This window comes from Zootoca vivipara, chromosome 2 (assembly GCF_963506605.1).
Source record: "Zootoca vivipara chromosome 2, rZooViv1.1, whole genome shotgun sequence".
NCBI classification, from domain to species: domain Eukaryota; kingdom Metazoa; phylum Chordata; class Lepidosauria; order Squamata; family Lacertidae; genus Zootoca; species Zootoca vivipara.
The window spans coordinates 9104450-9124300 of NC_083277.1; the positions used below are offsets into that span (position 1 = coordinate 9104450).

Here is a 19851-nt window from a genome sequence, read left to right on the forward strand (position 1 = left end):
AAAATGTTAACAACTGTGTGGTTAAAACTCTGCCACCAGGAACCCTTACCCAGCAAGGCCGCATCCCTGTCGCCTTCCTGTTTGATCTCTCTGAAGAGAGGCCTCGGCCAGGCACCCAAGGGAGATGCCTCCACTTCAGGGATCTTGGCAGCCCCCTCCTTGGAAACCCCCGGCACCTGAAACAGAAGGAGAGATTGTTCTTACTTATCCAGCCCCGGCTGTTATAGTGCCTTAATGTATGTTGTGAATGTGGCCCATCTCTGCCCTCTCCGCAACTCCGAAAGCCTCCGAAAGGTAGCAGGGAGAAGCAGGTGCTCACCTGCTCGGGCCGCTGCCTTAGCAGGAAGTCTTCCGCCAAGGCCACCGCCCGCGAGCAGCTCTCCGGCCCGCCTTTCCTGACCCAGCTCTGCATCTCCAAGGGCAGGACGGCCAGGAACTGCTCCAGGATCACCAGCTCTAGGATCTGCTCCTTGCTGCGCCTCTCCGGCTTCAGCCACCAGTGGCAAAGATCCCAGAGGCGGCTGCAAGTCTCTCGAGGCCCCCCGGCCTCCCGGTAGCTGAACTGCCGGAAGCGCTGGCGCTCGGCATCCATGCCAGCGGCCACGCCGTTCTCCTCCTCGCCCAGGACCTCTTCCTTGACTTTCCCGGACTCTCCTGTCTCTTTGGCCAAGAGGCTGTTAGCTGGCTGTTGGGCTTCTCTGCAGGGCCCTGGCAGTAGAGGGGTTGTCATCTCTCCCCTCAGATGCGGCCTGGCGCCATCCATTCCCACCGAAGGAGGCAGGGCGGGGTGGGCCTCGTCCCGCAATGCCAACGTCCGCTGGTGCGGGTTTCTTCCGTCGGAGTGGGAAGACTCCATCGCTCGGAGGAACTCCTGCAGCTGGGCCTCCCATGGGTGCTGCAGCCCCTTCTGTGGCTCCTGCTTAACGTGGCCCGGCACGTTTCTCTCCCAGAATTCCCTGGTATTCCTGGCCTGCAAGACGTGAGGGACGTTCCCCATTCCTGGGTCAAGGACCGCTAGATCTGGTTGCTCTGTTTTCACTCCCTGTTGAGGCCCAGCCTCGGGCTGGAGACCCAGCACCAATCCGTCCCTCGGCTTGGCTGCCATTTTATTTCTTCCCGTCAAACGTCCGCCCGAGCCCAAGTTACCAGTTCTTTCCGCCAGCCCAGGCTGTGAAGCTGTTGACCTCACGAAGCTGCTGGGTGTGCAGACATGCAAGCGGTTTGGAAGGGAAGTTTAAGCTTCCTGTGGAGGAAAAAAAAGGGGGGAGAGATATACTAATTTTATAAGAATATAAGACAGGCACTGCTAGATCAAAGCGAGGCCCAATATGCACTTAATGCCATGGCTTCCTGTAAAGAATCCTGGGAACTGTAGCTTGCTAAGGGTGCTGAGAGTTATTTGGAGACCCCTCTTCCCTACACAGAGCTACAGTTTCCAGAGTGGTTTAACTATCAATCCCTCTTCCTGGGGGACTCTGGGAATTGTAGATCTGTGAGGGGAATGGGGTGTGTGTGTCTCCTAACAACTGTCCATGACTCTTAAAATGGAACAAGAGTGTTTTCAAATGGTGTGAATGTCATTCTCTGTCGCCCCAGGGGATCGGACTAGATATAGGGCTGCCACATATACTAGGATTTCAAATGCGGAATTGAAAATTTGCCCTTGATCTATTGAGGTGTTCCTAAAAAAAGATAAATAACTTTTGGGGTTTCCTGGTTTTTACTTTCTGAAATATGACAACCCTAGGCTAGAACTTGTAGGAGGAAACCGCAGGGAAGATGCAGATTTTGGATAAATATCACAAGAAACCAATGGCCTCTCCGCTGGAGATGTTTAAACAGAGGCCGCACAGGGACACATTGAACAAAAGCATTGAATAGATTACCTCCCTGCTCATTTCTAGCTGTATAATTCTATGAACCTGGGACTTTCCACATGCAAAGCGAGGTATCTACCCCTGAGCTATAACATTTTCTTCATTTAGCAGAGATTTATTTCACCCTCCTGCCCATATTTCTCCTTCCATGCCTGTGTTCATACATATACATATTCAATACAATCAACACCCACAGCTCTTTTAGGGAATAACCCTAAGGTGTGTTGGGCCAGGACCCTGCGAGACCAGGGTTTAAATCCCCCTCGGCCATGAAGTTCACAGGGTGATTTTGGGCCAGTCAGCAATTCTCAGCCTAGCCTATTCCTAAGGGCTGTTGTGGGGATAAGTTGGAGAGGACTATGTCTTCCACCTTGAGTTCCTCGTAGGTAAGGTGGGATATAAAATATAATTAGTAAATAAATGGCCCATCTAGTCCAGCATTTTTTTCTCACAGTGGCAAAACCAGACACCCCAATGCGAAACCCCAAACAGGACATGAGTGTGTAACAGCACTGACTCCTCCCACTTGTGATTCCCAAAAATTGGTATCCAGAGACGTATTATGCCTTTCTCAGTGCAAGGAAAATGCAGACATTGTGGCTGGCAGCCACTGAATGCTTTTTCAAGCCAGGAAGCATAAAATCACAGAACTGCAGAGTTGGAAGGGACCACAAGAGTCATCTAGTCCCACCCCCTGCAATGCAGGGATCTTTTGCCCAAAGTGGGGTTCAAACCCACGACCCTGAGGTTAAGAATCTCATGCTCTACCGACTGAGCTACCTCCCTAGGTCCTTGATTCAGAGGGATCCAACAGAGGAAGGGCGTGTGTTCGTGGAAAAAGGCACCGTCACAAGCTAACCCCAGTGCAGAAATTCAGCAGGTACAGCTGCTCCCAAACACAGAAATGCCATGATGGAGGAAAGCTTCACCTGTTCAACTTCTGCCTGTCACCCAGTTCCGAAAGGCATACCGGCGGAGAATCTCTCTGCTGAAATTCCCCATCTCTTATTGCTGCAAACCCACTCCCCCCCCCCACTCACCTGATCTTTCCTAAAAAGAACAAGGGAGGTGGGGGAATCAGCACCACCGCTCCTCCTGCATCGCCTGGGAAATTTAAACCCCTGCTTTCCCACAGTAGGCGGGGCAGGAAGTGAGTTGCGCATCCCTCTGCTCCCAAAGCCTCTTAGTATCTCTAGGAAATGCAAGTCTCCATGAACTTAACCCCTTTGGTGAATGGCCATAAAGCAAATTGCTCAGAAAGCTGAGGGCCATTTGTGTTTTGCATCCCTTGGGATCACAGCCCAGCATCCTGATGGGAAATCTTCAAGGAGGACCAGAGCAAAAGAGCACTCTCCCCCCATCTGTGGTTTCCAGCAAATGTTATTCAGAGGCGAAACAAAATTTTTAAAATTCCTTCCAGTAGCACCTTAGAGACCAACTGAGTTTGTCATTGGTATGAGCTTTCATGTGCATGCACATTTCTCCAGATGCCAGTGCATGCACACGAAAGCTCATACCAATGACAAACTCAGTTGGTCTCTAAGGTGCTCCTGGAAGGAATTTTAAATTTTTTAAAATTTTGTTTCGACTACAGCAGACCAACACGGCTACCTACCTGTAACTAGAACTGTGTTATTCAGAGGCATTATTGCCTCTGCGTGGTGTACTGGTTAAGAGCGGTGGGAGAAACTATGAAGAACCGCCGACTTGAAGATAAAAATAAATATTAAAGACACAACTCCAGTACAGATGCAGAAAGGGGGAAATCTCAAAAGGCTTGTTGGAAGAGGAATCATGGAATCATAGAATTGTAGAGTTGGAAGATTACCCAAGGGTCATCTAGTCCAACCCCCTACAATGCAGGAATCTCAACTAAAGCATCCATGAACTATGGCCATCCAACCTCTGCTTTAAAATCTCCAATGGCTTCAAGTTACATGAAAAGAGATTCCGACTAAACATCAGGAAGAACTTTCTGACTGCAAGAGCTGTTCAGCCGTGGAACAGACTCCCACAAGAGGTGGTGGACTCTCCTTCCTTGGAGGTCTTTAAGTGGAGGCCATCTGTCATGGATTTAGTTGAGATTCCTGCATTGCAGGGGGTTGGACTAGATGACCCTTGGGGTAGCTTCCAACTCTACAGTTCTATGATTCTATACATGCCAAGCAGCTTTTCCACCACTGAGCTATGCCCAATTAGTCACAGTCTAGATAAAGATACACTGGACTGCAGCTAGGGGGTTGGACTAGATAAGCCTTGGAGTCCTTTCAACTCTACAATTCTATGGTTCTGTGATTTTAGCAATAGAAAATTCTGAGCGCATGAATTTGGTTCATCAGACTGTTTATCAGACAGGGTGTGATAAAATTCTGGGTATACTGTGGTATACTGTAATAATAATAATAATAATAATAATAATAATAATAATAATAATAAAATAGCACTCACAATGCTCCCACACAAACAAAACCGTTTTAGTACAATAATTTAGGACTGTGTGAGTGTGTTTGGGGCTTTTTGCAGCTGTTGTTAAACAACTGGGAGTCATAAATCCTTGCTGATCTACTGCAAACCTCCCAGAGATCAACCAGTAGATCCATGCCAACTTTCTGCCCACCACTGACTTAGAGATGAGAGGAAGACAAGGCACCTGCCCCAAGGATCTTACAATTTAAGATTCAACATGCTTTGTCCTCCTTTGCTCTCCAAAAGCATGTCCTTTGATGGTTAAGTCCACAGAGCTCAGGTTCCTAGAGAGATCAGAAACTTGACAATGCCTCTTGTCAAATAATGACGCCATTTCCGGTATCTTACCTAACCCCTTTTTGCAGCTTTTTGCCAACCAGTGACTGTATCACAAGAAGTTGCAAAGAGTGGGTGAGTTTATGCAGGAGGCGCCCATCTCCTTGCAAGGAGCTCATCACAGGGGTAAAGGGAGAGAATAAAGAGAGAACAGGAAGAAACAGTGGGAGAAATAAAGCAAAATTCCTGGCAGGAGTTTAGGATTGCCATATTTCAAAAAGTGACAATCTGGACCCAAAAGTTGTTGAGCTTTTTTTTAGTTTTGTCCAAATATTTTGCTCTTGTGCCAAAATCTACACTTACGACATGAGCTGCCGTACATCCAGATTTTCCCGGACACTTTAAAAACGCAATTTCTGCCCAAACGCTGTTTACAAGGGACAAATACCATAGAGATGGGAAGGCCGGGGGGCGGGAAAAATCGGGGGGGGGGACCCCAGGCCTTCCCATCTCTAATACCGGCTATGTCTGGGATATTCCGGACGTATGGCAACCCTAAAAATATTTTAATGGAGAGCAATAGAGGGGAAAACCCCATTTCCACCCACTGCCACCCTTCTGCATGGTGCAACATACAAAATTGCACAAGAGGACTCACCAGACAGTGAAGCCATACAAATGCTCTGAGTGCAGAAGCAGCTTTAACTGGAGCTCGGACCTTACAGTTAATCAGAGAAGACACAAGGACGCAGGGGAGATGGTGCTGGCCTGAGTTTTGTCGAGAAATATTTAAATATCAACAGTTTGGAGTCCTCCCATATTTCATCCGCAGCGAAGATTTTAACTAATAAATTTGGTACGATTTTAATAATTCAACATTGTTGCATTTTTTTTATTTAAAAAGTCTTATTTATCGTTGTAATAATATACCTCTGAAGATTTGTTGTGGTCTTTTCCTTTGTCCGGCATCAACAGTCAAGAGCAGCTGCTTGTTATTACTGCCCTGGTGTCCCGCAAATAATTTGCATCATTCCCAACTTTAAAAACTAAGCACCGAAGCCAATTCTGTGCCTTTCTTTTTGAATCCCAATTGCTGGAAAGTGGAAACCACAGAAGTGCTGTTGTGTCCGAATCCTGATTGAGTGTTTCCTTTGTTTTTGTTTTTATATATTTTTTAGATTTTCTGTTTACATCAAATCTTTTTGCATTATACATTTATAAAACCCATTCCCCACCTCAACCTTTGTCCCATGTATGCGGTTATGTATATCTTTTCCAACCGCATCTCCCAATTAAACCTAATTATTATTAGCTTTCCTTTCATGCATACAATCGTCTTTATGTCAATCCTGTTAATGTTTTTAGTTGTGTACAATGATTTTTTAAATAGTCAATAAAGCATTTCCACTCTAACTCAAAAAATTCCCTGGATTCTTATCTTGCCACTAAGTTTTGCCATTTCTGCATACTCTAGTAGTTTTTGTTGCCAATCTTCCAACACTACTATTCTATGATATGCGAATGTACAGTATTTTCTGTTTTGGGCCATTCCATTGTCACGGGTGGGACACTTGGACCATGTTTTTTGGTATTCACACATGTGTAAGAATGTAAATATACATAAAAATTAACAACCAAAATTTGAACTATGTTCTTAATAAGATACTGAACATTTTACTAATTTTTTATTATTTTTATGGATATTTTTGACAATTTTATTAAATGTTAAAGTATTGTCACGGGTGGGACAAAAAAAGGACATGGGGCTTGAGATAAGTTTGATTTATGGAAAAACTCTGTGAGTTGGGAGGTGAATCAATTATAAACTCAGCATATTTGTTTAAATCAATGTTTATTGGTTACAACTATGCAATCAGAAATTCAGGTTAAGAAATTTAATGATACAAAATTAAGGAAAAAATGCTGTCACGGGTGGGACAATGAAATGTCACGGGTGGGACAATGAAATGTCACGGGTGGGACGCGTCTGGCATACACTTGATTTAACATACAATTAAGGTTGTTAAAAATAGAATAATTACAAAAAACCTTTTGCTATTACTATACTTACTATCTACCATAGCCTACAAAGTATAATGTTGTATTTACAGTGGTACCTCGGTTTACGAACACCTCGGTTTACGAACTTTCGGTTTACGAACTATCCTAACCCGGAAGTTAGTAAACCGAGGTGCCGGAGGTCTACTGAGCGTCCGATGCCTTCGGGGAGGCCGGGCCTTCGCTCCGATGCCTCCTGGAGGCCCGCAGCGAAGGCCCGGCCTCCCCGAAGACATCGGAGCAAAGGCCAAACCTCCCCAAAGGCATCGGAGCGTCGGATACCTTCGGGGAGGCTGGGCTTCGCTCCGATGCGTTTGCGGAGGCCGGGGAGCGTTTCCGTGACTGGGCTGCAGTCACGAAAGTGCTCCCCGGCCTCCGCAAAGGCATCGGAGCCGGGACTTCGCTCCGATGCCTTTGCGGAGGCCGGGGACCGCTTTCGCGGCTCCCCGGCCTCCGCAAAGGCATCGGAGCGAAGTCCCGGCTCCGATGCCTTCCGGAGGCCGGGGAGCGTTCCGGGGACTGCTTTCGCGGCTGCACAGCCCAGTCGCGGAAACGCTCCCCGGCCTCCGGAAAGCATCGGAGCCGGGACTTCGCTCCAATGCCTTTGCGGAGGCCGGGGAGCCGCGAAAGCGGTCCCCGGCCTCCGCAAAGGCATCAGAGCGAAGTCCCGGCTCCGATGCCTTCCGGAGGCTGGGGCTTTGCTCCGATGCCTTTGCGGAGGCCGGGACCGCTTTCGCGGCTGCAGCATCGGAGCAAAGCGGTTAATCCGTTCTAGGGGGTGTTTTTCCTCGTCTAGAACGGATTAATCAACTTCCCATTACTTTCAATGGGAAAGTTCACTTCGGTTTACGAACACTTCGGTTTAAGAACAGACTTCTGGAACCAATTGTGTTCGTAAACCGAGGTTCCACTGTACTAAAATTAAAATCTATTAAAAAAATATTTTCTTGATTTTGATTGCTGATTTCAACTGTTGGATTATCAATCTCATAGCTGCCAAGTTTTCCCTTTTCTCGCGAGGAAGCCTATTCAGCATAAGGGAAAATCCCTTAAAAAAAGGGATAACTTGGCAGCTATGCAATCTTAAATAAGGCATAGGCCTCTTGGACTGTCATATTCATATGCTGCTTTTGGATTTTGATTCTTTTTCCACTTGTCGGATCTTTAATAGATTTGACATCCTTAAATCCTGGTGCCTGCCTGCTAATATCATCTGAATTATAAAACTCATGGACCTTTGAGATATTATCTTGTGAAATAATAGAACTTTTGGTGTTCTGTTTAGGGCTTTTATCATATACAGTCGTACCTCGGGTTGTGAACTTCGCAAACCGGGAAGTATTTTGCCGCGCGCGCATGCGCAAAAGGCGGTTTGGGCCCTTTTCGGGTTACGAACTTTTCGGGTTACGAACTGCGACCCGGAACGGATCGCGTTCGTAACCCGAGGTACCACTGTAGTGGTTTTGGCGCTTGAGGTGAACTCTCATACACAAGCTTTCGTAACATGGCTATTCTTTATTCTTTTCCGTGGACTTAATGGCAACACTCTTTTAACTTTGGTAACAGCCTTTCCAAGAGATTGTGGGCATTTAAATGACCCAATCTCTGGAATAGTAGTGTCGCCAATTGGCCTAGATTTTTTTCTTTTATCTTTTGTCTGTACTTTCTTTTGCGCTCAGTTTCTTTCCGTCTGTATTCCATAAGTGATTTTGCAGACAAATTCTTTACCAACTTTTCTCGCCTCTTCTTATCTCTGACCCTCTCCTTTTCTTTGAAGCTTTCACATTCGTTTTTATCTTGTTTTAGTTTTTCACGCAGCTTTCTCATACGTTCTGCAGATGTAGTCTTTCCCATTTTGTGTATTGATTCAAAGGTTATATTATCTGTATTACTGTATGTATTCGTACTAGGGTAAAGTAACGGTAACTGCCTTTATGTTCCAGAAGGAACAGCTACTATTGATTCATTCAAGCAGCTGCATTTGGCGCCTTAGTCTTATTGGTTTCCACCAAAAGGCAGCTTTGTGATTGCTTGAGATTGTTCCCTCCAAAATGTATCCCTTTCTAGCTAGTTCCCCTCTCCTCAGTCCCTCAGTCTTGTTTGCCAGAATAAAGAATTGTTACATGAGGAATCTGTCTCCTGTCTGCAGAGAGCTGAAATCATTTGCTGAAATCACTAACTCAAGCTACAACAGTAAAACAAGTTGAAAACTGTCACGGGTGGGACAGAAAAAGAATTATTAAAATTTCATGGTGTTTACATTAATTAACTGCATTTTTATTATTGATAGGTGTGTTATACTCTAATACATACTCCCACAATAAAACAAACATAACCTATAAATTAGTTTTATCACAAAATAAACTTTTGTACCTTTTGCTGTCACGGGTGGGACACTGAAACAGCATCCCATTCAATAATAAAAATAAAATAGAAATAACTTACCTATTTAAAAATTTTCAAGTCCAATGTGTAGACAAAGTTCTTCACTTTAATAATATACCAACAATGACAACCACAATTTTTGTTTATCTTTAAAAAATAATGCCAACCTAAATGAACAAAATTAAGCTACACAATCAGAAAAATGATACTGAAACTTCAAGCTCAGATTTCTCATGAAAAAAAATAATTTCAAATTCTTTTTTCCTTTGGAATATTGAACTTTAATATGTTTAGTTAATGAAACTATAAGTAAAATAAGTATATTTTAAAAATAATTTTTTTCTAATCAGGCTCATTTTTCACGGAATGGCCCTTTTAGTGGAGCCGACATTAAGGCAGGTGTCTTAGGCTGCAGTCCTAACCCCATTTACCCAGGAGATAGCCCCACCAAAATCCATCTGAGCAGATTTCAATCTTTCCCAACAGATGCCCCCTTTTTGCATTACAAGTGAAAATAAGAAAAGCCTTTAAGACGTGTGACCTTGGAAACACGTGAGAAACTGAGGAAGCTACCAGGCTGATTTTTATAATCTAACTCAGTGTTCTCTACACAGACTGCCAGTGGCTCTCCAAGGTTTCAGACGGGAGGGGGGGTAGTGTCTCTCTCCCCGCCCCCCCCTGGTGTTACCTAGAGATCCTGGGGAGTGAACCAGCGACCTTTCTGCAGCATCAGCATCCCAGGAGCTGAAGTTCGTGTACATGATTCTCCCTCTTCCCATTTTGCCCTCCCAAAAACCTGTATTGTCCTTGCAACTCTAGGATTCTAGGATTCCAACCTTGTGTGGCTGAGAGACAGTGACTGGCCAGTGAGTACCATGGCCGAGTGGGGATTTGAACCCTGATCTCCCAAGTCCTAGGTCAGCACTCTAACCGCTACCCTGCACTGCCTATTTGCAGAGCAGATGCTCTACCACAGGTCTCCTCAAACTCAGCCCTCCAGATGTTTTGAGAGTACAATTTCCATCATCCCCGACCTCTGGTCCTGCTAGCTAGGGATCATGGGAGTTGTAGGCCAAAAACATCTGGAGGGCCAAGTTTGAAGAAGCCTGCTCTACCACCTACCTCAATGCCTGAAAGTCCAGCCAGTCAGATTCACTGGATGACCCCTCCGTTTCTAATGTTATGGGAGAGAGAAAGCCTTCCCAGGCTTCATACAAGACACCACCTTTAAAGCACATTCAGAGTGTGTTCTTCCCACCTCAAAGAATTCTGGGCACTGTAGTTTGTTAAGGGCTGCTGGGCATTGTAACTGTGAGGGGTAAACTACAAGGCTCAGAATTCTTTGAGGGAAAGAATGTGCTTTAAAGGTACAGTGTTCACTTTCACCACACGAGTCATGGTTTTATAAAAAACAATGCTTTCGACCCTGAGGTGTATATTTTCAGGACTCAACTTATTTTTGTAATTTCAAGTTGTTTTACACTCTTTCTAAAATTAATGATGTTTTTCAATTGCTCTAACCTGCCCTGGGATCTTAGGGTGAGGGGTAGGTAATAATTTCTACCACTACTACTACTACCCCCCATGTATGTCACAATAATCACAACAGAAACATTTGAGAAAGTGTGTTACTAATTTTACCAGCGTTTCCTAAACTGCACATAGAAACACCGGCTCACAATGTCATGGATTGAGACCAGGAGGTTTAGGGAAGGGACCTGCCAGTTCAGATCCAAGTCTTTCTCTAAAAACGTTCCTTGCGGTCGTTCATGCTTCCACCGTCCAGCTATGATTCTGCGGTCAGAATGTTCTGAAGCCTTTCTCTCCATTATCAAGACTTTAAAAAATGACTCTTGTCCGAGGCAAGTCCACATTTGGCCCTTGAATGGTTTAAGTGGTTTCTGCCACTGAAGTCACTGTAATCTGTTGGTGGTCGGCTGTGTAAATTGCTTCTCAAAATGTTTGTCCACTGAGCAGAGGGTCTCCCTGCTCAAATTAGCAGGAATAGCTTAGTTTGCACAAATAGATCATCATTCCTCACATTCAGACAAACAAAGAAATGCACAGCTGTCTAGCCTTATGTGGATACAAAGATTTCGAGCATACAAGGCTAACTGAAACAAGGCAATAGGTTTTATAAGCAGTTATAAACAGGATAATAGGAAGATGCCTTCTCCTGAACTTGGCTGTTGCTCCATCTAGTTCAGTAGTGTCTACACTGACTGGCAGCTGCTGTCCAGGGTTTCAGGCAGGGAGACTCTTCCCTGCTGAACATGAAAATGCTTTTGGGCAATTGAACCTGGGACCTTCTGCATGTGCAGGTGAGATAAGGCCCTTCCACCGAGCAAGTGGATTCTCTCATGTCTGCAGGCTGGTGGGATTTTGGGAGCCTCAGGAGAGAAGCCCGGTGTCTGTGGTGTCTGACAGTGTCAAAGGAAAAGTGGGTTTTTATCATGGAATGATAATTGTTCCTGGAGGAGCGTCTCCACCTCCATCGTTCAGCCCGGACACTGAGGTCCTCCTCCGAAGGTCTTCTGGCAATTTCCTCAATGCGAGAAGTGAAGCTACAGGGAACCAGGCAGAGGGCCTTCTTGGCAGTGGCGCCTGCCCTGTGGAACACCCACCTATGGGTGTAGCCGAGGGGTCAGGAGGGCAGCTACCCCCCATCAAGTAAATAAATAAAAATAATTAAAAGAATCAGAATATTTGAAATTGAAAGGCTCGCTGAGGTCACTTGTTGATGTGGTGCATTCTAGTGACACAACTGGCAACCCAACTGAGCGATCGGCATGGCTTCCGTGAACTGACCAATCGCGTTGCAAGTAGCTCAGTTCTGGAAGCTTCTCATTGTTTCCGGCGTTTTTTCCTGAGAGCGCGCACCTGCACGGCCAGCCTAGAAACAACTGGAAGTTTCTATACAGCAGAAAGCCCTCAGTCGATGATGTTTATTTTTTATTTAACTTCCTAGCTTTCAAATAACTGAAGGCTTTGACAGATTTTTTCGGGCACTTGGGGGTCAAAAGAAAGTAATTTAAAAGAACGGTTGTTGAGACGTTTCATTCCAAATCTGCTGGACAGAGCCAGACAGAGGAGGATGACATGTGTGTGTCCTGCCCCACCCCACCATAAATCCTGGCTACCTTCCTGCATCCTGCCCTCAGATGCCAAGGAGGTAATTATACAACTTTCCATAGAGATCTGAAGGCAGCCCTGCATCGGAAAGCTTTTGACATGTGACGACGGTGTGTGGTGTTTTAGTATATTCTGCGGGAAGCTGCCGAGAGTGGCCAAGGCAACCTGGTCAGATGGGCAGGGTGCATAAAATAAATTATTACAGTGGTACCTCGGGTTACAGACGCTTCAGGTTACAGACGCTTCAGGTTAAAGACTCCGCTAACCCAGAAATAGTACCCCAGGTTAAGAACTTTACCTCAGGATGGGAACAGAAACCGTGCGGCGGCAGCGGGAGGCCCCATTAGCTAAAGTTAAGAACAGTTTCAAGTTAAGAATGGACCTCCGGAACAAATTAAGTTCTTGACCCGAGGTACCACTGTATAAATTATTCCTCACTAGAGGATCCTGTCGCTCGTGTGGAGTCTCTGGTGTTTGGCGAAGTTTGAAACATAGCGGAAGACCTTCCCGCAGTCCTGGCACTCGTAGGCGTTCTCTTCCGCGTGGACCCGTTGGTGCTTGGCGAGGCTCTGCTTGCTGCAGAACCGCCGGCGGCACTCGGTGCACTCGTACGGCTTCTCCCCGGTGTGGCTGCGGTGGTGGGAGACCAGGTGGGCCTTGCTGATGAAGGCCTTGCTGCAGTGCAGACACCCGTAGGGCCTCTCGCCCGTGTGGATCCTCAGGTGCTTCACAAACTCCTCCTTCCAGCGGTAGGTCTTCTTGCAGGCCGGGCAGGCGTAGGGCTTCTCGCCGGTATGGATCCTCTGGTGGTTGGTGAGCTTCCCCCTCTCGCGGAAGCTCTTCCCGCACTCGGCACACTCGTGGGGCTTCTGCCCCGTGTGGATCCTCTGGTGCCGGATCAGCTTGTCCCTGCGGCGGAAGCTCTTTCCACACTCCAGGCAGACGTGGGGCTTCTCGCCCGTGTGCATTTTCTGGTGGCGGATTAAGGTCGATTTGTGCTGGAAGTTCCGGCCGCACTCGGGGCAAAGGTACTTGACCGCCACGCCATGGAGCGCCGCCTCGGGAACAGGCCCGTCAGCTTCCGACCGGTGCAACGGCGCCCCCCATGTCATCGCAGGAAGCCACTCCTGCTGCCGCTTTGATCCGCAAGCTTCCTCAAAGCTCTCGCTCCTCAGCGTGAGGTGGCTGGCAGATTTGCCCAGGAACATCCTGCGTGCTTCCGCTAACTCCGAACCTCTTTGCTGCCCGAGCTCTTCCTCCTCCTGGGACGTCGTACGGCTGTCTGAAGGAAAAGACACAGTTGAGTCATCGACACCACCACCACCCCCGCCAAATCATTTTTAGTTTTATTTAACAAGATTTAGATGCTACTTAAGAATAATTTAAAAATTGAAGCGGTTTCCCATCTAATGTCACTTTTTCCAGCCTTATACATTCAAAGCAGTATGATACCACATTAAACCTTGGTTCTGGAACGCCTTGTGACTCAAACATTTTGGCTCCCGAACGCCACAAACCCGGAAGTGAGGTGTTCCAGTTTGCAAACATCCAACACAGCTTCCGGCTGAGTGCAGGAAGCTCCTGCAGCCAATCAGAAGCCGTGCCTTGGTTTTAGAACATTTTCAGAAGTCGAACGGACTTCTGGAATGGATTCCGTTCGAGAACCAAGGTACAACTGTAATGGCTTAATCCACACCCAAAGAATCTTGGGAAATGTAGGTGGTTATGGGTGCTGGGAGCTGTTAGGAGGCATTCTATTCCCCTCTCAGAGCTACAGTTCACAGAGTTCCTGTGGAAGAGGGATTGATTGACTGTTAAACTACTGTTAAACTGTAACTCTGTGAGGGGTATAAAGTTGGGGGACGGGACGGGACTGTCTCTTAACAACTCTTGCCACCTTTAACAAACTACAGTTCTCAGGATTCCTTGGGGGGAGCCATGAATGAGTGGTGTGGCCTTCTTTTTGCTTATAAGTTTTCTAATATTATTAATAATAATTACTAATAATAATATTAAATAATAATAATAATAATAATAATAATAATAATAATACCGTTCCCATCTGGCTGGATTTCCTCAGCCACTTGGGGCAGCTCCCAACAGAATAGAAAAAACATGATAAAACATCAAACATTAAAAAATTTCCCTAAACAGGGCTGCCTTCAGATGTCTTCTAAAAGTCAGATAGTTGTTTATTTCCTTGACATCTGGTGGGAGGGTGTTTCACCGAGAAGGCCCTCTGCCTGGTTCCCTGTAACTTCACTTCTCGCAGTGAGGGAACAGCCAGAAGGACCTTGGAGCTGGACCTCAGTGTCCGGGCAGAACGATGGGGGTGGAGACACTCCTTCAGGTATATTATTAGCTCCTCACCCTCCCACCTGCTAGTTAACCGACTCCATACCGAGTGTTTCTGCATCTCTGTTGCCCTTCTGCTTGATCTCCTTGAAGAGCGGTTTCTGCCAAGCATCTGATGGAACATGCTCTCCCTCAGGAGAATTCACCATCACCTCCACAAAGGGTCCCAGCTCCTGTAAGAAGAGCGGAAAGGTTTCTGTCAGAGCTGGGAGAGGGAAAGGATCCACTAGAGGCGGCAGGGAGACCGGGGTGGGAGTCATTTCATAAAGTTAAATTGCAGTGGAATGTTATGACCAATTGTGATGGAGCAGTGAAAAAAGCTAATGCTATTCTAGGCTGCATCAACAGAAGTCTAGTGTCCAGATCAAGGGAAGTAATAGTATGGCTCTATTCTGCCTTGGTCAGAGCACACATGGAACACTGTGTCCAGTTCTGGGCACCACAAGGAACCAATGGATTCAAGTTAAAAGAAAGGAGATTCCGACTAAACATCAGGAAGGATTTTCTAAGCAGAGCTTGGATGGCATTATGAGGGGCAAAACTACAGCTCCCAGGAATCTTGGGGGGGAAGTCATGACTGCAAAAAGTGTGATGAATGTGCTTTGAATGCACAGCATGAGACTTTTAACCTCAGGGTCATGGGTTCAAGCCCCATGTTGGGCAAAAGATTCCTGTATTGCAGGGGGTGGAAACAGACGACCCTCGTGGTCCCTTCCAACTCTATCGTTCTAGGATTCTACAGTGTATACTGTGGATGTGGCCAGAGTCCAACCGCTACACCACACTGCTCTACACACTATACCACACTTCCAGTTCACTCCCGCGCCCCCTTTGGCACACCCACTCAAGTTCTATAGGTTAAACTCTGGTTTATCAACAGATCCAGGCACTTGCCCCCACCTAATCTAGCAAATTCCCATTAAACCTCCCAAACTTCAGGCCGACCCCCGCTCCAGTCACCTCCTGCCCCAATTGTTCTGCCTCTTGTTGCCTTAGCAGGAAATCCTCAGCCAGGACGATCACGTGGGCGCAGGTCTCAGGCTCCCGTTCCCTGACCCAGCTCTGCATCTCTGGGGGCAGAACAGCCAGGAACTGTTCCAATATCACCAGCTCCAAAATCTGCTCCTTGGAGTGCCTCTCCGGCTTCAGCCATCGATGGCACAGGCTCCGGAGTTGGCCGTAGGCATTGTGCAGACCCTCGGCCTCTTGGTAGCAGAAACGCCTGAACTGCTGGCGCCGGGCCTCTGCCCCGACTGCACCGCTCAGAAGAACAGTGGCCTTCCCTTTCCTGCTGCCCCTCCTCGCTCTGGCACTGGTCGGTGTGCCAGTCGCTCGTTGCCCTTCCATTTCAGAGGCGGGTGTCCTCTGCCGAGACCCCCACTCTCTGGCCAGCCATTTGCAAGTTGTGAGCGCTCCCTCAAAGGAGGCTGGGAACACCTTGACCCCGTCCCAAGGCAGGGCCTCCTGACACGGTGGCAGGCTTCCCCACCCTGAGCGAGGGGACGGCCTCGCCTTCAAGAACACCTCATTTTCTCGGGTTTCCCAATGCACTTCCTCCAGTTCCGGCTTGACATGGGTCGAGGCAGTCCACCCATGAGGCTCGCCAATGCACACCATCTGGATATCGTGATTGTTGGCGTCAGCCGGATCCTGGGCCTCTGTTTTTATACCGCCATGCTGTCCAAGCGCAACCCGGAACTGCAGGCTCAGGGATGGCGAGGCGCCTCCTTCCTCAGCGGCCATTTCGTCTTGGCCTTCCCTCAGCCGTGGCTCTCAAACTCATAGGGCTTAGCACACATCCGAGGGAAACATTGTGCCAGCACAGATGGCTAAGCATCCAAACAAGAGAATCGGAGTCTCTTTTTGCCAAACTGGTACCGAAAGAGAAGTTGGGGGCGTTCTCAATTGGCGACTGGGCCTTCTCCCTGAAAGAAGATAACCGAGAGAAGGAGAAAGAGCTGTTAAAGTGCAATTACTTTTGGAGCAGACGGCTTTTGGCTGCCTTCACACTGCAGTTTATTCCATTTCCCTGTTATTTTGCGCATAATATTTGAGCTGCAATGCAATGGCATATGGCACAAGTGGCATACGGAAACAAGTTTAGCAATGCATATGGCAATTATGGCATAGCACTTATTTCCATGACATTTGATTTCTGAATAATTCTGTTTGTATCCCCCTCAACCCGGTGGTGTTTCTCGCTGCAATTTTGCCACCTCTTTCATGGGTTCAGGCCGCTGCCACTCATGTTGCAAGATGTGAGGCGGCATGCGCTGCACCCTCTTCCCATTTCAAGGTTCACACCTCTTTGTTTTTTGCCTGATGAGAAGGCATGACAATATTTTGGCGTACATTGTCATGCTGGAAAGGGAATCCTTTGGCAATTTCCTTTTTAAAAAAACATTCCTCATGAAACTTTGTTAGTGCCCATTTGACCTAAAACAAACCTTTCCATGCATTTTTGCCTAATATGTACATTTTTGGCAAGCAACTTTCACTAACGGAACACATTTTTGCTATATTCTATGTCTCACAAATATATGCAGTTTCATACACATCCTTTTGGCTGGGGAACGGCACTGCAAATTTCGGATAACAACAACAACAACAACAACAATTTATTATTTATACCCCACCCATCTGGCTGGGTTTCCCCAGCCACTCTGAGCGGCTTCCAACAGAAATATTAAAATACACTAATTTATTAAAGATTAAAAGCTTCCCTAAACAGGGCTGCCTTCATATGTCCTCTAAAAGTCTGGTAGTTGCTTTTCTCTTTGACATCTGGTGGGAGGGCGTTCCACAGGGCGGGTGCCACTACCGAGAAGGCCCTCTGCCTTGTTCCCTGTAACTTGGCTTCTCGCAGCGAGGGAACCACCAGAAGGCCCTTGGTGCTGGACCTCAGTGTCCGGGCAGAATGATGGGGGTGGAGATGCTCCTTCATGTATATTGGACAGAGGCCGTTTAAGGGCTTTAAAGGTCAGCACATTTTGAAGGAACCCTGTGTTTCGGTCACATATTATTTCCAGGAAGTGTAAGTTAGGAGGGATGGGGGTTATTGGTTTCCTTTGTTCTTGTTTTCACTATGCATTTGTGGTTTTATCTTGTATTTCAATGCTGTGAACCTCCCTGAGATCTATGGATGAAAGGCGGTATGCAAATGTAATTAAGAATAAAAATTAGTAAACCAAATTTCTACCCTTGCCCTAGATATAGAGCTTTACAGTATATACATCAGCCTTCTCCAGGGCCCTCCTGACATTTAGTTTCGGACTACAACTCCCATCGGTGCCATCCTGCCCTGGCTGAGGCTGATGGGAGTTGTAGTCTGAAACATCTGGATAACACAAAGAAATAATAATGATAGTAATAAAATACTCTCCAGGTTTCTAGCTTTCCCCTTTCAAGGGAGAAGTATTCAAGACCCTTCCAGGGGAATATTTATTCAGTACATACCGGTACTCTGCCCTTCCCCCAAAAGAGCCCAGGGTGGAATAGGATTATCAAAATATGATTACGGCCAGGAAAATATGTTTCTACAAAGAGAAAAGGAAAAAGAAAGGGGGATCAAAACATTGTTAGTGCCCAATTGACCTAAAACAAACCTTTCTATGCATTTTTGCCTAATATGTACATTTTTGGCAAGCAACTTTCACTATAAGGCCACCTGAAGATCCTTATATCCTGGTTCAGATCAGAGGGATCACATCCAGGCTGAACTGAGAGCAGCAAGAAACAGGAGCCTTTAGGGTCATTGGCCCAATCCTGTGGAAGGCTCAACAGAGATCCAATGGATGCCTTCTCTTTAATCTTTAAAAGTCTGCTGTGAACTTTTCCATGCTGCCAGACTTATGCAGCCTACTAAAAATAGTTAGTGGGTGATCCTGGGTTTTCATTTTTACATGTTACTTTAGCGTGTGTTTGTTTGTACTCGTTTGTTGTAAACCACTCTGATATATTTTAGCGAATAGGGGCATGCAAACATTTTTTTATTGATAAAATTGGTTTTGTCTGCCTGCCCAAATATTTGACCATTTGTCTTTCTGTCTTATGATAGAACTGCACACCACCCTATTATGCCAATGAAAGCAGCTCAAAACGAACAGCGCAGCAGCAATGCGCCAGTGAATACAATTTTCTCTTTCCGGACACATTTGGGGGGAATGCCCCTCACTCTTTCCACAGTGCAAAAAGTAATCCCCCCCAACCCCAGTGAAACCTCCTCCCCCCCACAAAGATCACCCCATTCTCCTTCCTCCAACTCACCAGCTCCTTGCAGCTGCTGCCCTGCAATCCCTCTTGGGAATGTCCTGCCAAGGCTCTGGTTTTCCTCTGTGGCAAAACACAGGAAAGGATTCCTCGCCAGGGCACTGAAGGGAAGAGGAAAGAAGACCTTCCCTTGCAGCCTCCTACCTTTCCTGGCCTCTCTAGGAAGCAGAGAACTGCCTGGATGGCGCTTTATTGTTTTTAACCCTTATTGCAGACACCTCTCTCTCATATTCTAGGACAGCCATCAGGGACAAGTCACAAGGCCAGATACACCTAAAAATTAAAATAAAGCCCTGTCCTTTAAGCAGCAGTGTGACAGGCAGACATTTAACAGGTGCAGCCAGGCACAGCATTGCATTTCCATGTCAGGGAAAAGCTTTGCCTGCTGAATTTCTGCCTGCCACTGTGCTATGAAGACGCAAGATCCCTAGGGGAGAGGATGGTGGAGACCCCCCTAACTCAGGAAGAGCTGTGTTTGATGCGCACCAATATATTTTTTATAATTTTATTTCGAATTTTGTTTATACCCCACCTGTCTGGCTGGGTTGCCCCAGTAACTCTGGGCGCTTTGCAACACCTGTAAAAACATAACAAAAAAATATTGCATTCTCCCCACCTTTTTCTCTAAGGAACTCAAAGGGTTCTCCTTCTCCTCATTTAATTCCTACAACAACACTATGAGGTAGGTTAGGCTGCGAGGCAGTGGCTGGCCAGAGGTCACCCCATGAGTTGCATGGGCGAGTGGGGATTTGAACCCTGGTTTCCCTAGACCGACACTCTAACCACTACCCCACGCTGCCTCTGCGAGAAGGTTCAGTCTTATTCTGAAGTTCATGATGAACTAAGAAAGTATCGCAGCAGGCCGGGTGGTACCGGGTGGTCCTAAAATTGCATTGCTAAGCTTGTCCATTGGCGATTTAAAAGAACTAGTGTTTAAAGGCTTATTTAATTCCTGCATTGCTTTTTGTTAGGGGGGGGGGCAGAACTTGAGCTTGCTATTGATTTTCATTGGCCCCCTTGGCCATGCCCATGA

General features: G+C 46.7%; 2 protein-coding genes across 3 annotated transcripts in view; both read right to left on the bottom strand.

The window, feature by feature from the left end:
• Positions 1-3012, bottom strand: part of LOC118081299 (uncharacterized) — a 39011-nt gene extending 35999 nt beyond the window's left edge. Inside the window, exons 1-3 of the mRNA XM_060270926.1 lie at positions 2918-3012; positions 320-1243; positions 50-176 (exon numbers count right to left, since the gene is read on the bottom strand). Of these exons, the coding sequence (XP_060126909.1) occupies positions 50-176; positions 320-1105 (913 nt within the window). The 5' untranslated portion in view covers positions 1106-1243; positions 2918-3012. The remainder of the gene's footprint in view (positions 1-49; positions 177-319; positions 1244-2917) is intronic.
• Positions 3013-9441: 6429 nt separating this feature from the next.
• LOC118080144 (zinc finger and SCAN domain-containing protein 31-like) lies at positions 9442-18963 on the bottom strand. Of its 2 annotated transcripts, XM_060270715.1 has the most exons (5): positions 18816-18963; positions 18006-18085; positions 15510-16474; positions 14596-14722; positions 9442-13476 (listed from the first exon to the last, which is right to left on the bottom strand). In XM_060270715.1, the coding sequence occupies exons 3-5, from the start codon at positions 16290-16292 to the stop codon at positions 12632-12634; spliced, it is 1755 nt and encodes a 584-aa protein (XP_060126698.1). In that variant the 5' UTR covers positions 16293-16474; positions 18006-18085; positions 18816-18963; the 3' UTR covers positions 9442-12631. The 2 variants fall into 2 exon arrangements, with proteins under 2 accessions (XP_060126698.1, XP_060126699.1); XM_060270716.1 differs by lacking the exon at positions 18006-18085.
• Positions 18964-19851: the final 888 nt, after the last annotated feature.

What these genes read in the sequence shown, in the direction of transcription:
- LOC118080144 (XM_060270716.1), bottom strand. Translation starts at nt 16,292, where the DNA reads ATGGCCGCTGAGGAAGGAGGCGCCTCGCCATCCCTGAGCCTGCAGTTC. An exon ending in CAGAACAATTGGGGCAGGAG is followed by an intron (nt 14,723 to 15,509) that starts GTGACTGGAGCG and finishes CTCTTCTTACAG; the next exon opens with GAGCTGGGACCCTTTGTGGA. An exon ending in CAGAGATGCAGAAACACTCG is followed by an intron (nt 13,477 to 14,595) that starts GTATGGAGTCGG and finishes CTTTTCCTTCAG; the next exon opens with ACAGCCGTACGACGTCCCAG.